This window comes from Jaculus jaculus, chromosome 4 (assembly GCF_020740685.1).
Source record: "Jaculus jaculus isolate mJacJac1 chromosome 4, mJacJac1.mat.Y.cur, whole genome shotgun sequence".
In the NCBI taxonomy this organism is placed as follows: Eukaryota; Metazoa; Chordata; class Mammalia; order Rodentia; family Dipodidae; genus Jaculus; species Jaculus jaculus.
In genome coordinates, this window is record NC_059105.1 from 72,930,106 (window position 1) to 72,951,383 (window position 21,278).

At 34.6% G+C, this 21,278-nt stretch overlaps 1 protein-coding gene and 1 pseudogene across 1 annotated transcript in view; both read left to right on the plus strand.

Annotated features, from left to right (window-relative positions):
- Nucleotides 1-21,278, plus strand: part of Scn7a (sodium voltage-gated channel alpha subunit 7) — an 83,949-nt gene that overhangs the window by 59,924 nt on the left and 2,747 nt on the right. Inside the window, exons 15-24 of the mRNA XM_004651922.2 lie at nt 3,863-4,288; nt 6,611-6,716; nt 8,090-8,244; nt 11,830-12,003; nt 13,369-13,476; nt 17,167-17,445; nt 18,174-18,227; nt 18,640-18,777; nt 20,168-20,272; nt 20,767-21,037. Coding sequence (XP_004651979.2) covers nt 3,863-4,288; nt 6,611-6,716; nt 8,090-8,244; nt 11,830-12,003; nt 13,369-13,476; nt 17,167-17,445; nt 18,174-18,227; nt 18,640-18,777; nt 20,168-20,272; nt 20,767-21,037 — 1,816 coding nt within the window. The remainder of the gene's footprint in view (nt 1-3,862; nt 4,289-6,610; nt 6,717-8,089; nt 8,245-11,829; nt 12,004-13,368; nt 13,477-17,166; nt 17,446-18,173; nt 18,228-18,639; nt 18,778-20,167; nt 20,273-20,766; nt 21,038-21,278) is intronic.
- On the plus strand, nt 2,530-2,651 carry LOC123460330 (annotated as a pseudogene).

The following is a 21,278-nucleotide window of genomic DNA, read 5'->3' on the forward strand; positions in this document are numbered from 1 at the left end:
CAGATTCATAATGTTTTCTGAAGAATTGACAACTTTTATAAAAATGAGCACTATACTATGATCATAATCCCTTCCCACCACCCTTCATTTTCCCCCTCTACTGAACATCTTCTTCATTTTTATTAATTATGAATGTTGTTGTAGGACCCTATAGGATGCTGTCATGTTTCCATCAAGTAATACTCTTACATCTTCTCTCCCTTGGCCCCAGTACAGTGAGAGCCCTCTTCATTGGGGTTATTGATGTTCCCTGTGGAGACATGATGCACCAATCAGTCTCTGTGGGAGGATAATGCTACAGGTTGCTCCTTCAAACCTTGTGGTTATTATAATCTTTTTGACCCCTCTTCTACAATGTTCCCTGAGACTTGGCAGGTATAAGATTAGACTACTTTAGTGATAAGTTCTCTGAAACCTTGGAATTTCTACTTTGAGGCATTTTGAGTATCCTCAATGTCTATTGTCATCTTCTTGGAGCTAGTTCTCAAACTACCAGTGAGAGTAGCACTCATAATTTAATCATCACTACCCCAGGATTGTCTCGTGGGCCATGGGAGATATGATACAGATAACTAATCTCATGCTAGCCAGTGCCTACATTTTGTTTTCCTATTGATGGATCTTGGTTCTACCTGGTTTTCACTGCTCTCTGTTAAAAAAAGAAAGGCAGATTTTCCAACCAAGTGTAAGACCAGCATGCAATAAAGGGGTAAATATAGTTATTTAAGAAACTTTTTGGTGTATATGGCTAAAGGCCAGCGGGAGCTTCTCTCTGGAGTCTATGGCCTTCTATTCATGGGATTATAACTTGGTTTTCAGTATGAGGTATGAGTTCTCTACTGTTGAGTGGGCCTCATATCTAATCAAAGAGATGTCAATATGTGCATAGACTGTGTTCCACTATTTCATAGGTATGTACATCTTATCTGGCTGGTTGATTTGGTAGATTGCAGTGTTTACACTTTCAGCTCCTACTACCTCCCAGCAGCTTGCATAGCACTTTCCAGCACTATAATGGCAAGCCAGCAGGGAGGTGTCTTGCTTCCAGGTTGCAGATGCTCTGTCAATATCCTTTGTGCTTGGTCTGTGCTCCCTGTGCAATAGGATCATACCATTTAGCTCTGGCATGTAACCAAATGCTTTGGCAATGGCCTTCAGTGGTTTGAAGGCCTTATGGGTTTTCCTAACCAACAGCTCACTTTCACAAGATTTATTTATTTATTTATTTATTTTGGATTCAGGTTGTTACTCTAGCCCAGGATGACCTGGAACTCTAGAGTCCAGGTTGATCTTAAACTCACAGTGATCCTCCTACCTCAGCCACACAAGTGCTTGGATTAAAGGTGTGCACCACGATTGTTGGCTCAACATCATAGTCTTAATGTATGTTTGTAACTTTATTCATATTCAGAAAATATATTTTGAATTATATTTTTATTTTTTTTATTTTATTTTATTTTTTATTTGAGAGCGACAGACACAGAGAGAAAGACAGATAGTGGGAGGGAGAGATAGACAATGGGCGCGCCAGGGCTTCCAGCCTCTGCAAACGAACTCCAGACGCGTGCGCCCCCTTGTGCATCTGGCTAACGTGGGACCTGGGGAACCGAGCCTCGAACCAGGGTCCTTAGGCTTCACAGGCAAGCGCTTAACCTCTAAGCCATCTCTCCAGCCCTATATTTTTATTTTTTAGATTATTTGTTATGGGCATGACTGCTCATTTCTCCTTAATAATGAATATGGATATTTTTGGCTTTTTAAATTTTTGGTCATGGTAGGGTCTTTCTCTAGCCCAGGACGGTCTGGAATTCGCTATGTAGTCTAGGCTGGCCTTGAACTCATGGCAATCTTCCTACCTTGGCCTCAAAAATTCTGGAATTAAAGGTATGTGCCACTATGCCTGGCTATATGTGTATTTTTTAAAGAGAGTAACATTAAACTTCAGGGAATACATGTATGTATATTTTGTCTTTCGAGCACAAACAATGAATAATTCATTTAAACCTATCTATAACACCACAAATACACAAAAAAAACCCTTTCTTTAGGTATATACAGTAAACTCTTTGAGTTTCCTCCTTTGAGTTAAATTAATGTTAAAATTGGAAGTAAGCCATCCTCTATAATGTTGATAATTTATACGCCACTAATGCTATATTTTTATTTTTACTTCCATAAAAGATAAGGATATTTAAAATTTTTAAACTTCTGAACAAAGCAGTTGACTGGAGTGTTATAAATTCCTTCCTTGTACCACTGTCCTCCAGCATTATGGACCTTTAGATTAAATTAATTTTCTGCTTTTTAGAACTCTACGAGAACTCCAGTGGACATATGGTTGTATTTAGGTGAATTATATATGAGAAACCTTACATTATACATTACAGAACAAAATATATTATTTTAATTTGTGAATTAATTTTCAAAAAATTTATTGTATATTATCTACTTTTCCCTATAAGTGTACTCCTTATTTAATTAAGAAATAGCGTGTTTGCTCTCACATGACAAAAACAGTCAAGAAACTCAAGCTTTGTGCAGTGGAAGTATCATAGCCGACGAGGTTTATCTTAGGAATGATTATTGCTAATTGAAAAGGTTCTCCAATATAGTCAGCTGGCATTGGCAATATTTGACAGTCTCTACATAGAGTGAATTAAAAGAAAAGAAACTCTGACATGACCTCCTGTTCTTAGCTTACACTGTAACCTTGTTATTTAGCCCAAGGAAAAAAACTAAACATATAAATATAGGTAGTTAGTAAATTTATTTTTAAAAATGAATCATTTATACAAGAATAAATCATTGGTATATGTAGTAAAATATTATTTAAATTTAAATGCAATGTATAGTTAAGCAAAATGCATAGAGTTAGGAATTTTATGTTTGAAATAGTATACATGGCTGGTTAGATGGCTTAGCCATTAAGGTGCTGGCCTGAAAAGCCTAGGGACCCATGTTAGACTCTCCAGATCCCATGTAAGCCACATACACAAAGATGGAGCAAGCACAAGGTCACACATGCCCACTGGGTGAAACAAGTGTCTGCAGTTCAATTGCAGTGGTTGAGTCCCTGGTGTGCCAGTTCTCCATCTCTCTCACTGTAGCTCTCACTGTCTCTAAAATAAATAAATAGATACAAAATAAAATAGTGTGAAAAAATTATCAAAAGCTCAAATATTTAAAGGAAATAAATATCTCTTTGAGTTTCATGGAGTGATAAATGTAAATTTTTTAGTCAATGCTTGAAAATTATTATCCATGCACAATGGTTACCAAAGAAAACTAAAATCTGATTTCCTATAAACTGAACAGATCTTGGCCATATATTTCAAGGATAATAAGGCCAAAACATGAAACATTTACTTTAAAATAACTTATTTAGAGTGACTATTCTATAAACTTCTTATCTGTCCTAATGTATTACAAGAGAGAGTAAATTAATCTACCAAGTGCTTGCATTCTCATTCCCATGTGGGCTTCAGAACCATGGACAGATCCCTGCATTCCTTCCTCAAGAATTATTGTTTTCCTAGAATAGGTTTGAAGTGGAAACCGTTTCAAGGGTAATGACATGGCTGAGTTAGAAGTCTGCTTGCTTGGAATGTATAAAGCCAGATGTCTTACAGTTAGAAGTTCATGTTCTCACTTTGAGAAAAAGAGTCATGCTCTATGGTAAACATAGGTATCTGTAAGCCTTGCCTTTTTGCATTTGAAAGTTAAGCAAATAATACTGTAAGCATGTTGTGAGTTTAAAATTAGTCATGGTGACTCTATAAATGTGTTTGAATGGTATTTATTTCATTAAAGAAAACAAAGTGAGACACATTTAGCATCATTTTATTTTACTTTATTTTTAAAGATGTTTTATCTGTTTGTGGCATTGGTGAGCTCATTTAGTTCATCCAAAGAAACAACAATAGAAGAGAATAATGAAGTAAAAAATATCCAGTTTGCAATGGCCAGGATAAAGAAAGGGCTTCGTGAAATACTATGCAGAGAGAAAAATGCTCCAAAGAAAACTCCGGACCATGCAAATGATACATATGCAACTGAGAATGCGTCTGGCCATACACTTTCTGACCTGAGCAACACCCAAGTTTTTCTCAAGGAGAATGAAAAGAGCAGTGCTACAGAGAAAACTCCAGTGACGGAAACTGAGAGCCAGTCACTAATCCCGAGCCCCAGCATATCAGAAACTGTTCCTATTGCTTCAGGAGAATCTGATATAGAAAATCTGGATAAGAAAGAGATTCGGAGCATGTCAGGCAATGGAGACAGCAGAGAGGTAAGGTGTTTGCTCATTATGATTATTTGGACTTGATTTATAGTTTCATTCATTGAAAAGTCAATCAGCACTGGAAATATGAGTTTGATCCTCATTCAGCCCAGCTCCACAAATGCTAACTAGTGATGTCATGCTCTGGATCAAATTTCATAAAATTCTTAGCTTCAGTTTCCTCATTTGTAAATAAGAATACAAGTACATTTCTTAGGAAAGAGAGGAGAAAGAAAAGATATATCAAGAGATTTATCTGATGTACAGTTAGTATTCTGGGGATCTTAAATAGTATAATTGTGAAATTCTGCAAATAAATAAGAGAAATCAAGGTTATGAAAAATGTACTAAAGATAATAAAGTAAAATTTGTATAAATCATTGTGAATTATTGGCATGATTATTCAAATTTCCTAGGCTTTATCATATTGAAAGTGTGGGGCTGGGTAAGAAAAACTAAACTAAAGTTCTATCTAGTTGATTTCTCATGGGAATTAATGACAAAGAACAAATTATGGGGATAAAATATGGGAATGAAGAATGGGAAAGAACTATAGGACCATTTATTACTAAAACACAAACTATACAATTAGGTGAGACAGGAATAATTTTAGAAAACAGTAGTTCCAATGGTGAACATTGACAGCTTTGCTTAATATTGGCTTAAAAAGATGTTGGGATCACATTTTTAAAAGGTCATATATTGTTTTTCATGTATCGTTTAAAATATATGCATATATACAAGCAACCTAATAACTTAGCAAAAGGAATGACTTCATAGAAAGCCATTTCTCTAGAGAGCATTCTGCACTATGGGCTTCTTGCTTGGAGCCTCAATCAGTAATCTTTTCAGATATCTCAAAGGCCCTGGGGAAGGATAGGATATGTCTCTTTCCTGGTCTCCAGTTTGGCTGGGGCCAAAGTTCCCTCCCTCAGAGCACTTCTGGTTTGGTAAGTGTGGTCTTCAATATGTCAGATTTGTCTTCTTACACAAGTTCAGTTTCAATTTTCCAGAGTCTTGTCAGTACCTGCTTGAGGTCATTTTTGCTAGAGATAACCAATTTTTGTTTCTTAGCACATATAATGAACCCAGATTTATTTTTTTTTAATCAACATATCCACAAGAAAATGGGAATCCTCTCCCCTCATATTTCTCTATCTTCTCTGAGGACTTTGCCTCCCACATACCTCTGGATAAAATTGATCTTTACTATAGCACACTACACTAGGAATTGATGAAAACTTGCTAACAATATCACTAAAAGTTGGGAGGATAAAAATACGCTGGGCGTGGTGGCTCACGCCTTTAATCCCAGCCCTCGCGAGGCAGAGGTAGGAGGATTGCTGAGAGTTCAAGGTCACCTTGAGACTACATAGTTAATTCCAGGTCAGCCTGGACCAGAGTGAGACCCTACCTCAAACAACCAAAAAAAAAAAAAAAAAATCATTAAAATGTAATGTAAATTCACTGCAAATGTTGAAATTTTAGAAGTTGTCATTAGAGCTGCACAGTTATTTGCCACTGTTAGTTGGCTACTACTCACAGAAGACGTATTCATTTATTTATATGTATGCAAATACATTTAAAATTATATATTTTATCAATTGAATCACCCATGAATAATATATGTTGATCTAAATATACCAAAGAATGATACCTGAAAACCACATATAATCTGATCATCAGTATTGCATTTTTATGCACTTCTAACCCTGTATTGCAAATTATGTACATATGTATGGATGTATAATTAAAATAGAAAATTCTATATTAGATTTTGAAAATAGCTGCAATGTATCAGTATATCAATGTCACATATTCTGGTCTCTTAATAATCTTCAACCAAAACAAAAATGATTTGTAACTTGGACATTCATGTATGTGTAGTATTCAGTTGGCTCACATCCATTCTCTCCAATGATCATGAGCTGTCTGGACCAAATTTTACAATAAAATTGAACTGAATTATTGTCTATTCATCTTTAACATCAAAAATCATTGTTGATGATATCTAATTAAAATAGTACTTTTGACTTGAGAATGGCCTTAAGAAATCTTGGAAATTCACATATTTTCATAAGTTAGAGGCAGTGTACACATCTTTTATGAATAAAGATTTTTAAATATATGTTAATTGTAATCTAAAGTCACATTAACATAAGCATTCCAAAATAACTTTAGAAAACAACTTAATACATTCTACATCAATTGTGAATTTATGGAAAGTTTTTTTAAAACCTACTAATATTCTTCTTTATACCTTATTTCTTACTTAACTACAAGAAAATTAAAACCTTCATTACAAAATTTTTGGTGTGACTTTTTTTCTAGAAGATAAAGCAATCTAGCTCATCTGAGTGTAGCACTGTTGACATTGCTATTTCTGAAGAAGAAGATATGGTCTATGAACGTGAAAGGCCAAAGCATCTTAAGAATGGTAGGTGAATGTTACTTACTATTTATTTAAACAACACTAAATTTCTCCATACCAAAATGATTGTACTGCATTTAGCTTTAGTTTTAAAGAGATATATAATTTTGCAAAGACTGTACACATATTGAAATGTATGAACATCTACCGACTGATATCCCAATGCAGATAAAGGTCAACTTTAGAAAGAGGGAAAGAAGAGGGCATGGTGGTGCACGCCTTTAATCCCAGCACTTGGGAGGCAGAGGTAGGAGGATTGCCATGAGTTTGAAGCCACCCTGAGACTACATAGTGAATTCCCAGTCAGCCTGAGCTAGAGTGAGTCCCTATCTCAAAAACACAAAAGAAACAAAGAAAGAGAGGAAAGGAAGAGGGGAAAACCTTTGTTCCTACAGTCTAATGTGATAGTTACAAACCTTTCTCTAGAAACAACTTAAGTTCTCCATCTATTTTTTTTATTCACTATGCTATCTGAAAATTAAAATCAAATAAATGTAATTGACAAAAAGGTATTTGTTATTTTAGCCAGGGATGCTTGTTATTCTAAGTGAATCTTCAGAATATGAATTTTTAAGCAACATATAAAACTATAACATTATTGAGGCCAGAGGGATTACTAATAACTGGGGGCTAACTCCACAATGCACGACCCATTTTCATTAACAAGGAGGGTCTAATGGGAGGGGGTAGATCACAGATGAGCCTAAATAATGGTACCAAACTGCCTGTATTCACTGAAATGAAAACTAATAAATTAAATTTTAAAAAAAAAAAGAGCTTGTTTGTAAAGGCTGATGTTCCTGGTTATATTCTTCAGTACCCACATAAAGCCAGATGTGCAAAGTGGTATGTGTGTCTAGAGTATGCAATGATAGGAGACCCTGGCACACTTAAACTTTCTCTCTCTGTGTGTCTGTCTCTATGAAATAAGTGACAATATTTAAAAAAGAAAGTAGAACTAGCAATTAAAATATTGACTGTTCTACAGACAGGAAAAATGTATCAATAATTGTAAGTACCTGGTATATTAAAGTGTCCCAAAAATAAAAGTAATATTCTCAAATGATTGTATGTGTGTGTGATTTTTGCTGGCAGAAGTGAGGGATTAGTTCTATTGTCTGACTATTCTGCAGAATGAAGGATATTTTTATGTCATGATCATATTCTTCTCCTCCTCCAAACCCACAAATTAAGTTTTTCTTTAGTTCCTCACTGTCAGCAGTCACTTTGAGAAAGGTAAAACTTAAAATATTTTTACATCAAAGACAACCCGTGTCACTAAATAACTCATTGTTTTGAAAAAAAATTATACAATGTTTAAAATGTTTATTTTTCTTGTCTTCTTGGTCTTAGCTTCTAACAATTTTTATTCTCAACAGGTCATGGACGAAGATCTTCATCTGGTCAAGTCAGTAGAGGATCTAGGAAAGGAAAAATTTGGCAGAATATAAGGAAAACCTGCTGCAAGATAGTAGAAAACACTTGGTTTAAGTGTTTCATTGGACTTGTTACTCTGCTCAGCACAGGCACACTGGTGAGTGCACACTCAGTGTGAGTCACATCTTCACTCAAACAATTGGTTCTAGGTCTGTTGACACAGAAAGCCACCCTGCCAGAATCCTTCGCTGAGAACTTGCACTACAACACCAGGTTTCCTATTCTATGATGTCATGCTACAAAAACTCTATGCTGTTTTCTAGGAAACTTTGTGTAGACATCACTCAATATTAAATTGAATGTTGATATTATTATTTGTATTATATTAATTTTGTATTTTTACTGGATCAATGGGAAAATACATAATATTTAATTGTAGTATTAAATTCATATGTCAGAATTAAATAAAAAACACAACTCCATACTGCAGGAATTTGATGAAGAAAGGGAATGAAAAGTAGATACCTGATTCTTAGAGTTGAATGAAGTTGTATTTATGAATCAATTTAATAGTTTGAACATAGAAATTGCTTTGGTATACTGATAATCTGGTTATTGTTCAATAGGAAAAGAGAAACATTATTTTATATTTAAATGCCTTAATCTTCAGTGTGAAAAATTATCCTAAAATCTGTGTACATGTCCTAACTGCATGTATAAGGTTAATCAGTGAAATACTGTTAGGAATAACAAAGTTTTAGTGGAGGAAGTATCCATACTGAGTAAATATCTGGATATATTATGGTATAATAATCCAACAGAATTCTGTGCTACTTTTGAAAATAATCATATATATATATATATATATATATATATATATATATATATATATATATTCAATAAAATAGGTGAAACTGATACAAATTCTTGTGTTACTGGAGAATGATTGCAGAGCAATGCATATTCCCCCTTTAACATAGCTTTACATTCCATTTCATTGATCTAGCTTATAATAGGCTGAATAATGGCACAAAATATGTGTATATTATTTCCCCTATAATGTATCTATACTAACTTAAATGGTAAAAGGGTCTCCAAAGGTGACTAAGTTAGAGATCTTGGCCTGGGGAGATGAGGCTGGATGTCCAGATAGATCTGAAGTAATTACAGTGATCCTTACAGAAGAGATGCAGGAATTGGAGTCAGCAGGTAGGTCATATGATAGCAGAATCAGAGATTGGAAAGAGAAAGGGAAATGCTACAAGATCAAGAAATGTCTTTCTTTAAAGGCTAAGAAAGAAAGGGAATGAATTCTACTTTCAGAGCCTCACAAGGGAAGTAAGTCTTCAGACACTGATTTCTGTCCCGTGAAACTGACTTCAGATTTAAAGAATTCTAAGACTATGTTTTTATTTTTATTTTTAATCAGACACTGATCTTATAGAGATCTAGAAAAGCAATTAAATAGCTCTTCAAGATTCACTCCCAACTATATTTTTCCTCCTTCCTTCTAGTACATGTTACAATATGAGGCATAGGTATCACATCCTCTGGTATATTATTCATTTATTTCCCTAACAATATCCATTAGTAATTCTCTAGCCACTTGAACACTGATAATCATGACTCCCCTCTTTCCCAGCGACCATTCATTACCATTAGCCACTCTGGGAGGCACAGGGCCTCATGTAACTATCATGCATTGATGGTGAAGTATTGACATGTTCAATCTTGTGCTGGGAACCACAGCTTCTGTGAGTTCATGAGTGCAATGACTATGTCATATCCAGAAGACAGCATAGCCCTCTTCCCCATCTTCTTGCTCTTGCATTCTTTACATCCCTCTCCCATGAGTTTCACAGAGCCTTGGAAGAGTCTCTTAGATGTACTATTTGAGTTTTTGCACACAGTTATGGCTTATTCTCAGCACTCTGCCAAGAATTCATTCCACTGTCGCACCAGTGGGCATAGCTTGTCTGACAGGTTATTGATGGGATATATAGAGTCCACAGCAGGGTAGGACTATTGATGGATTTTCTCTCAGCAGCTTGTATAACACCTGACACAAAGAGAGCTAGGCAACAGGGAGGTAGATTCTAGCTGTTGTAACTTAGCTCCCCTGTGCTCTGCAATCAAAATGTGTGGTGTCTTCAGCTATAGGGACCTAGCATGTAGCTTTGATGGGCAACAAAGAACAATGATCATAGCCTGTGCTGTTTTAGGGGCCTCTTAAGCATCCTTACGAACAGCTCATTGAGCTGCCTTCCTCAATGAAGAAATCTTTATGTTCCTCAAGCAAGACCTGGTTTATTTGGAAATTACTGGAGGCTCTGGAGTTCAAGGTGCCCCAGGCTTTAGCCCTGAGTGAAAAGGTTGTTGACTTTTGAATCTGCATGTTATTCACCCAGTGACTGACATGTGTCACTGTAGGGGTAAATGCATTACCTTCTGGTTGAAGTGCTTCCTGTTTAACAGAGACACTCTCCAGAGACAGTTTCAATGGTGAATTATTTAGCAACACTCAGTTGCTGTGGAATAGGTAGACTGGGGGAATAAAGAGGCTTTTTGAAACACAACTTCGGTACCAATAGCAATATACAGCTTGCAGTATGTGCCCTGTGTAGCAGGAAACTTTCTCCTGGGGAGACATGAACACTCATCTTTACCCAGGCTCAGATGATAGAACAAAGTGCATTTACACCAATAGTCATTTGGTGAACCAAAGGAGTTTATTGGGGTTCACTTACAGAGCATGGAGAGGAGTGATTTATAAAAATGGGGAGACTCCAAAGCAGCCAGTTTGATGGCTTATTTCAGGATTATTCCTTGGATGCCCTCGCTCAGTCTCAGTTTGAGGGCATACTACAGAGCATGGGACTTCACAGTAGTCACACCACCAGGAAGTCTCATATTACCCTGAATGCCAGCTTCTTTGTGGCCACTTTCAGGAGGTCCTTGTCTCTGACCAGGAATATGAGACCACAGAGAAGCCCTTCAGTGGGCCTTACTATATCAGGATTACCCTTGCCGATGCTCCTCCCTCGGCCTCAGAGTGAGGGCTTACTTACAGAGCATAGAAATTCTAGGGACACCAAAGCAGATCATTGTCCTTGATCCACTGCCCTCTGTATACTCTTTTCCCTTGAGGTCATGAGACTTTATGCACTTGTTGGATACAGCTGGAGCAAAGATGTACCTGATGACAGGTGGGTGTCTCATGGCCCTCCCCATTCCTTCTCTCATGACTTGACCCAGCTACTTTTGATTAAAGTTGCCAATAGGTGTTTACACCTTTCAGTGCAGAGGAAATTTGCTATATAACACATGTGACATGTTGTATGCAATAGTTTCATTTCTCCCCAACTGGTATATGCTTGTTTACATAGTAAAGATGGCCTTCTGGGATATGGCCATCTCACCGAACACAGAAGCTAAGCAGGTCATTACTGGTTAATACTTTGATGGAGGACTGTTCTCTGTTGTGGTATGATCTATTAAAAAGTTTGTGTAAAATGATCTCAACATAACTTGTTTTATTTTATCTCATTTTTTGTAAAAATGTATATGTTCACAACACAATTTTGTGCATACATATGTATACTTCTGACATTGACTTCTATCATTATGAAGTATTTTCATTTTTAGTTTTATATTTTGTCTAACTTGAGTACTGATTTATTTTCCTATATGTTGTATTTCTAGAAATATTGAATTTCTTAATCTTTCAATGTTTTATGAACAGGCTTTTGAAGATATATATATTGATCAGCGAAAAACTATTAAAATCTTATTAGAATATGCTGATATGATCTTCACTTACATCTTCATTCTGGAAATGCTTCTAAAGTGGATGGCATATGGCTTTAAAGCCTATTTCACAAATGGCTGGTATAAGCTGGACTTCATAATTGTTATTGTATGTATTTTAAAGGAATAATTTAAAGTTATTTCATTTACTTTCCATATCCTTGCCTTTCACTTTCTATTGTCCTTTTTTTCCCTTTAATACAATTTTGGTACCATCAGAGCATCATTTTTTTTTTCTTTATCTGTAATGTCTATCTTGCCATGTCCTATCATTTTAAAACTTGAAATGCTCAACACTACAATTGAATTACGATTATGACTCCCTTGTGAGTTTACTGACCGTGAGATAATCGGTTGCATAAGACAATGAAAAATTTTCCATCCTAAAACATTTGAATTTATTGGTTTATTTTTAACTTATATATTCACACTTTGACTAATTACTTCAAGTCTTTCACAATCATCCAGTCTATCAGGACTTCTCACTGGTATCATTCCAGTGAATTCTAAACTGCTACTGTGATTCTGACTCCTGCACATACTTATTATTTTCCACATAGCAACCATAGTAATCATTGCACAGCAGACATCAGCTCATTTCATGTTTCCTATAATAAGACCCTCTCTTTCTCAGGGCAGAAACTATGGACTTTATGACTAAAGGTCTGAAAGTCAACCTATCTACCATATACCAAGTGCTAATAAGAATTTATGCTGAATGAACAAATGGCCCTCTATTCTATGAAGAATTATAAATGCTTTTTGTCTATGAATAATAACTTGCAGTAGCTAAACTTTGTCTTTTAAATTACTTATTGCAAATTAAAATACTCTAGTCATTATTCTTGTGTGTATATCTCTATATGTTAAGCAAATGAGCCCCATATTCTAAAGCCTACTTTAATATTATCTCCTTAGTACAAAATTTTTTAAAAGTTGTTATATATGTTAACTTGATAGTATAGAAAATATGAAGACATAATATAAGGTTAATCATGGCTTTATTAACCTGGGTTAATTTTAGTTAATATTTATTGAACCTTATTCATTTTATGAACATAAATTTAGAGTAAAAGCCACTTTAATCATAGACTTTTATAGTTAACACTCTTATTTTAACTCTATTCATATTCTTCTTCATACCTGACCTCTGATCACCTATTTTATATATTGTCTTAACTGTAATTGTATGGAGATGAATATGAGCATATTCTAAACTTTGTGGGAATGAATACATTGTATATGATTGCTAAATTGCAAATAATCATGAAAGTAATTCTTAATCTTATTTCAAAGTAAAAAAGACATAAATATTAACTATGATCACAGAATAAAAATATTGAAATATTTATATTAAAAATCATTATCAGTAGAAAATGTGTATCTTCTGTAATGTGTGTCTTGTATATAGTAAATATTTTACATATTTTAACCTATATGGTTATATTAACATTTTTTTAAAAAATATGTATAGGTGTTCTGTCTTAGCCTAATAGGCAAAACTCGGGAAGAATTAAAGCCACTGACTTCCATTAAGTTCCTTCGAGCACTCAGAGTTCTCTCTCAATTTGAAAGAATGAAGGTAAGGCAAACCTTTTAAAACTTAACTATAGGTTGTTTTTTGAGATTACTAAATTTCCATGAAGTGCCCATATTTGTTGTCTTCTATAACAGTCTTTCCATGACAAATACGTTATTTCCCAGTGCATGAAAATAGAGAGGAATGGCTATGTTATGCTTTTTTAATATTTTAGGTCCTTATTATCAAGTATTAGAGATAAACAAACAAAAGCTAATAATTGAGAGGTAAAATATAATTTTAAAAAACGTCTTTCTAATCCAAATATATGTATATGAATATCTATGACATTGTCTAAATTTAACTAATTCAACTGAAATGAAACTTCAGTAAGTCCCCTTTAAAAATTACAAAGAAAAATGTTATAATCTGTACTTATTGAAAAAAATTGAATTTCAAAATAAGTCAATTTATATTAAAATCCCATATCACACACTTTTAGTCCTTACCCATCTTTTCTCTCTCACTCCCATATTAAAGGCTTTTCAGACCAATGTAAGGAAAATCAGTAGATTCCACTTCACAAAATTGGCAGTACAGTCTATGATCACTACAAACAGTACAAGTACATAGTATGCATTATATAAACCTCAATAATATACATAAAAAGAAAAATATAATTGTATATTTCACATCATACATTTCTGGGATTTGACATTTATTATTTATGTAGATGTTTAACATCATCCTGTCTGTACTAGTGTTTCTTAATGTCACATAGGCAGTGTTATAGTTGGATCAATGTATCTCTGCAACTTTTACTTTGTAATGTTTAAATTGCTATAAGATTCTATACACCTAAAATTCTCTCTGCTTAGTGAACAGTTTGCTTTTGTTTTTATACCCAAGTATACTTTATCTCAAACCTTGAGTAATTTTTCGAAATATAGCAGAAATGTAAATAATTTAATATATATACTTTACAAAATATTTCAACAATTTTAACAGTAGTACTTTAATATGTACCATTAGTGTATAAGTAATGGAAAAAGTACATTGACTATAATTTGACATATGGACTAAGCATGTGATTGGTATTATAATGCATATGAATGTGTAGTTTACTGGTATGTATGAAATCTGTATGTATGGTGCATTCGTGTGTGTGTGTGTGTGTGTGTGTGTGTGTGTGTGTGTGTGTGTATAGATGTGAACACCCTGTATTCATGCCTGTGGAGGCTGGAGAGTGTTTTCTCCATTGCTCATTCACCTTGTTTCCTGGAAACAGTGTCTCACTGATCCTGGAGTTGCCACTTTTCAGCCAGACTGGCTGACTAGGGATCCACAGCAATCCTCTGATCTCCATTCCCCAACACTGGGCTTGTGCCCAGTTTCCTACATGGGCACTGAGGATTGAACTCATGTCCTCATGCATGTACAGCAAGTGCTCTTACCTGATGAGCCATCTCCCCAGACCCTGTGGTTGACTTTTTTGTTGTTGTTGATTTGAGGTAAGTTTCACTCTAGTTCAGGCTGACTTGGAATTCATTATGTAGTCTCAGGGTGACCTCTAATTCATGGCAATCCTCCTACCTCTGCCTCCTAGGTGCTGGGATTAAAGGCGTGCACAACCATGCCTGGCTCTGTGGTTGACTTTTTATAAACAGGTCTTATACCTGAAGAACCTCTATTATAAATGCATTTAATCTGTTGGATTTGTAGAAAATACAGTTATTATATGACAAATGTAGTAATTTCATTACCATACATCTATACAATATGCTAAAATACTAATTTTAATTTGCATTATAACCTCCTGACCACATCATGAGGCTCATGACATGGTGACATTAGCCATTTAAACCAAAGAAAGTAAAAAGAAGCTGAGGCAAAGAAAAACACTGAAAATATCTCTAATCCTTGAAGGTGAAAAATGAAAACAGATAAATTTCCAAGGAAACTTCATAGTGTATTCAATTATAAACTACAGAGTAGGGGCTTGAGTGATAGCACAGCCATTAAGGTACTTGCCTGCAAAGCCTAAGGACCCAGGTTTGATTCCCTAGTACCCACATAAGACAAATGCACAAAATGGCACAAACACATCTGGAGTTTGTTTGTAGTGTCTGGAGGTCCTGACATAACCATTCTTTCTTTCTCCCGCTCTCTTTCTCTTTAAAATAAATAAATGAATAAGCTATTTTTTAGCAAAAGCAAATAAACTAAAACTACAGAGTAAAAACTACAGACAGCCTATTGGTTGAAAACATACGCAAACTTCAAGTGCATGCAACTAAAATAAATTGCTGCATTGCAACCAATAGTAGGTGATGGTAAGGTTGGGAAGACAGATAAGTTGGTAAAGTGTTATTTTTGGAAGCATGAGAACCTGAACTTGATTCCTGGAAGCCACGTTAAAGAAAAAAAATCAGACTTGGTGGCATGTGCTACTAATCCTAGCACTGGGAAGGTGGAGGTCTGGAGCCAGTCTAGCCTACTTGGCAACTTCTGGCTCAGTAAAATACCTTACCTTAAAAAAAATGAATGGGGTTGGACAGATGGCTTAGCAGTTAAGACACTTGCTTGCAAAGCCTAACAACATAAGTTCGATTTCCCTGTGCTTAAGTAAAACCAGATCCACAATGTGATGCATTCATCTGGAGTTTGTTTACAATGGTTGGAGGCCTGGTGTGCCCATTGTGTCTCTGTCTCTTCTCGCTGTCTCTCTCTGTTTGCAAATAATAAAATTAAAATAAAATAAAACAAAACATGAAAGGAGCCTGAGAAATATTACTGGAGTTTGTCCTCTGGCTTCCATATGATGTATGCACATCTACAAAAAGTATAAATGCCAAAACAGGGAGAAAAATGATAAGAGATTGAAAGGACTCTTAGAAACTAGCTATATGACATTTTCCACACAACTCAGGGCAGTGATAAGAATAAGTTCTAATTTTAATGTTAGAAGAAGTTGAGGAAATCAAACAGTAATGCTTAGCATTTCCTATATTTAGCTGTAGTATGTACATTCATCTTCTAATAACCTATCTGTCACTTATTGTGGCTCAATGAGGAGGGTTCAGACTTTGGGAGATATACTTTCCCATTCAGTGTTTCCTAAGCAGTTATTAAACTGCCTTTGTTGACTTATACTATAGGCTCTAGACCTTATATCCCATACCACTTCATCAGTCTCCTTTTCAGATCTACTCTTCTTAAAGTCAGAATCCTTATATCTCAGCCCACTCCCATTTTATGTACTTTATGGATAATCTTGTGCATACCCCCAGCTTTAATTACCTTGACCATTTTTGACACAGTATAAGAACTCTATGTTAAATCAGTGATATAAGGATTTATCATCATATTTGTAATAATCAGTTCTGTTGCCTGTCAATTATGTTTAAATGCAAACTTTTGCAATTATAAGGATGTTTAGTATATTTTTATTAAAACTGAATTGCAGTGGTTAGAGGCCCTGGCACTCCCATTCTCTCTCTCTCTCTCTTTCTCTCTCTCTCTCTCTCACACACACACACACACATACACAGACATACAAATAAATATAAATAAATCTGAATTGCTATTTATATTCCTCTGATATTTATATAGGCATGAATAAAATTTAGATATTGCTATTTGTGTTTACTTGAAAATGGCATTATATGTATTGGTATGTTTAATGCATTCAGAAACTAAAATAGCTTTACATTTTTTATCTGAAGCTTGCATACTTGTTTTATTATAATGCAGGTTGTTGTGAGAGCATTGATCAAAACAACTTTACCCTCTTTGGGTGTGTTTCTGTTCTGCCTGTTGATCTGGCTGCTTTTCAGCATCATGGGAGTCCATTTATTTGCTGGCACCTTCTATGAGTGCATTGATCCAACTAGTGGAGAAATCTTTCATGTTTTTGAGGTTATGAATAAGAGTCAATGTGAAAGCATTGTTTTTAATGAATCTATGCCATGGGAGAATGCAAAACTGAATTTTGATAATGTTGGAAATGGTTTCCTTGCTCTGCTTCAAGTTGTAAGTACTCTTTTTTATCTTTAAAAAGTCAGTTATATGTTCCTGCACACTATAGTTTGAATGGGAAGGTCAAATATGGATGCTGACTATACTTGGCTATAAAATAATTTAGTGATAATCAATAGATAACTGCTGTGGGGTGCATAGTGTCTTAAACTCCTTTAGAAATGCAAAGTAAACTACATACCCTTTCCTTATGGGAGAAGCAAGGTTTAGTTGGACTGACAAGGGAAATGTCAGGTCCTAGAGAACCCTGTTGTCTCCATCACTTGTCATGTCATAGGATAATGGTCCTTTAGTCCATCTGGAATTACTATTGTCTTTGTGTGACTTGATACATTAAGTAACAAATATCTAGTGGGCCAATATATAGCATATATGAAAATGGACCAATACGTTCTTATTTACCTAACAGAAAATCATATGTAAAAGAGTAACAAGTAAAACTGTGATACTTAGAAGTTCATATTGATTTATCAGTTTACTGTTTTCTTTTAACTTTCCTTTTATGTATGAACTATGCTAAGTATTTTGTTACTTTTAAGTAAATTAAGTAGAATAGTTAACATAAGTTAAAATGAAAATGTTAAGTATAATTATATTGTATATTGAAGTATGACAAGTCTTGTTCTTGAGGGTTTTAAAGTAATAATAGTAAATTGGCTTTCAGTTCTTATTTACTGTGAAATAATTTTCCATACAAAATAGATATATCTTATTTTTAACAGGCAACATTTAATGGGTGGCTCACAATTATGAACTCAGCAATAGATGCTGTTGGTGTAAGTACATGTCCCTCTCAATAGTATAGTTAAGATCTAAGAAAATCACTTTTATACTTCATGTACATCCTATTGTCTAGTCCATGAGGTGCTTGCTGGGTATGTAAGGTATCTTGGGTAGTGTACAGAACAAATAACTTAAACATATTTCAGATTTGATATTGCACAGCCAATGTAATCTTTCTTGTAATATATGTTATGATTGAGATCCCAGTATTCATCTCAAGGAAATATCATCTTTTGTAGCATTTATTAGACCAAATATATAAAATTATGAATCAAATTAAAAATATTCTTTCACAAAGAAACATTTATTTTAACTAACATTACTTGATTTTTCTGGTCATGACTTTTATCATAAATTTTATGTTTAATAAAATCAATATTTACTTACTTTTAAATTCAATTTTAGGTAAATATGCAACCTATTTTTGAATATAACCTCTACATGTATATTTACTTCATCAATTTCATCATCTTTGGATTATTTCTCCCTCTGAGTATGCTAATTGGTAATATTATTGCTAATTTCAACAAGCAGAAAATAAAGATAAGTATAAATATCTTTTTACCTACAAGCTTGAGAAAATAACAGTTATCTTTAAAACCTGCCTTGCTTCAAGAAATTGTCTTTGGATTTAGCTAAATGTCATTTTTACTTGGTACAAATAAGAATGATAATTGATGGTCTTGTACAGTGTCAAATGTTCATCCTTGTATTTGAAATATTCAAAATCTATTTATACAAAAGTGGGTGTTAAAAGTCACTTATGGGATGCTGGGATAGCTTAGTGGTTAAAGCCTTTGCCTGCAAAGCCAAAGGACCTAGGTTCAATTCCTCAGGACCCATGTTAGCCAGATGCACAAGGGGGCGCTTACATCTAGAGTTCATTTGCAGTGGCTGGAGGCCCTGCTGTTCTCTCTCTCTCTCTCTCTCTCTCTCCCTCCCTCTTTTTCTGTCAAATGAACAAATAAGTCATTTACATTTCTGGATGTGTTCTGTAAGTAATGGCATATTGAACATCAGATGAACATTACTACTTGCAATCAGGAAGAAGTAGAGAATTCAGTGCAAACATCACTTGATTTGGATACTTCCAAATTTGATTTGATTGGATGTTTCTGCTCTCTGGAGTTATCATCCTTATGGAATGACGTTTTAGGATTTGCTTCTGGGATTTATATTGGTGATTCTTGTTCTTTTTAGTAACCATGATCTGATTTGAGATATTACAGTTATTATTTCCTATATTAAAAGAAAATTATTTCACTTTATATATTTTGTATGAGATACAGGAGTGAGTGTCAGAACACAAAAGTAACTGAAGGTCTGTGAATATGTAAACACCAGATACTTTTAGGTCTTTTTTTTTTTTTTTTTTTTTTGGTTTTCTGAGGTAGGGTCTCACCCTGGTCCAGACTGACCTGGAATTCACTATGTAGTCTCAGGGTGGCCTTGAACTCATGGCGATCCTCCTACCTCTGCCTCCTGAGTGCTGGGATTAAAGGCATGTGCCACCATGCCCAGCTCCAGATACTTTTAGAATAATGAAAGAATCTGTTGATAGTTTTAAAGTATGGCAATATCTGAACACAAAAGATGCATATTTGACCAATATATTTATTCCAGATAGTAAAATTTCTCAAATGTTACCTGTATCTATTGAGTTTAGTTCTTCCTATTAAAGCTTTTATAGTATCCCCTTTGCTTCTTGTTCAGGTCTAGTAGAAGGAAGGCTTCAGCAGACAGGAAATAGAAAAGTTCAGAAAGATTGTTGAATTGTTGTATTTTGTGTGAATTTTGTATAGAAAGTCCTGCATGCCCTAACATGAGGTTGTAAAGAATTAAGTCAGTGATTGCCATGTTCTCTAAAATGCATAGCGAAGAAAATTTTGGATGAAATGAGATGTTAATAACTTTTCTTTAATTTTTTTTTTACCAGGGAGGTTCAAATATCTTTATAACAGTAAAACAGAAAAAACAATACCGTGCCTTGAAGCGACTGATGTATGAAGACTCTCCAAGACCAGTACCTCGGCCTGGAGTAAGAACATATTGAAATTATTCTGAATCTTTAAAAAAATATTTCTTTTATTTATGCTCCTTTATAAATAAAAATATGCTTTGTAATTCTTGGAAAATATGCAATGCATGGTAGAGCACGCCTATAATCCCAGCACTAGGAGGGTGGAGGTGGGAGGATCAGGAGTATTAGGCCAGTCTCAGGGGCATATTGAATTTGAGGAGAGGCTGGGCTAGTTGAATCCCTTTCTCTGAAAGCAAACAAACAGAAAATCTGAACAAGTAATTTTGACAATAATTATAGCATATAAGCCTTTGTACACAATTAAGTGGTTTATTTTCTTTTTTTTATTAGTTATGTTTTATTGTTTGTATAATGCAATGGTAGTTGGGTGAAAGTCTAGATCTAACCTTATTCTCCTAATTATTTTAAGAGGGAATGTGCAGGCTCTGAAGATTGCACTTATGAGAAAGTATTCTATTAATAAGTATTGCAACTATTTTTTTCACCCACAGAACAAATTCCAAGGACTCATTTTTGACCTGGTAACAAGTCATATTTTTAATGTCATTGTAGTAGTCCTTATCTGTTTCCAAGCAATGACCGTTATGATGCAAAATGACGAACAGAGCCCACAAATGAAAAGTGCTCTGTATTGGATGAATTCCTTTTTTGTCACGCTGTATACCTTGGAATGTATATTGAAGCTCATCGCCTTCCATTGCTACTATTTCACCATTGTCTGGAATGTTTATGATTTTATGGTGGTCATTTTCTCCATTACAGGTAAGGTTTGCTTTAGTCATGCAAACTGTTACAAGGTTTGTTAAGAAGCAAAATGAATGGGGAAGCTTGTTTTACTCTCAAAAGGAATACCTCACTATTTTGCATCTATCTATCTATCTATCTATCTATCTATCTATCTATCTATCTATCTATATATATATATATACATATTTGACAGACATAAAAAATGATTACTAAAGTTGAGATATTTAGAGATTGGAAGGCTAGCCTTAAGATGCTG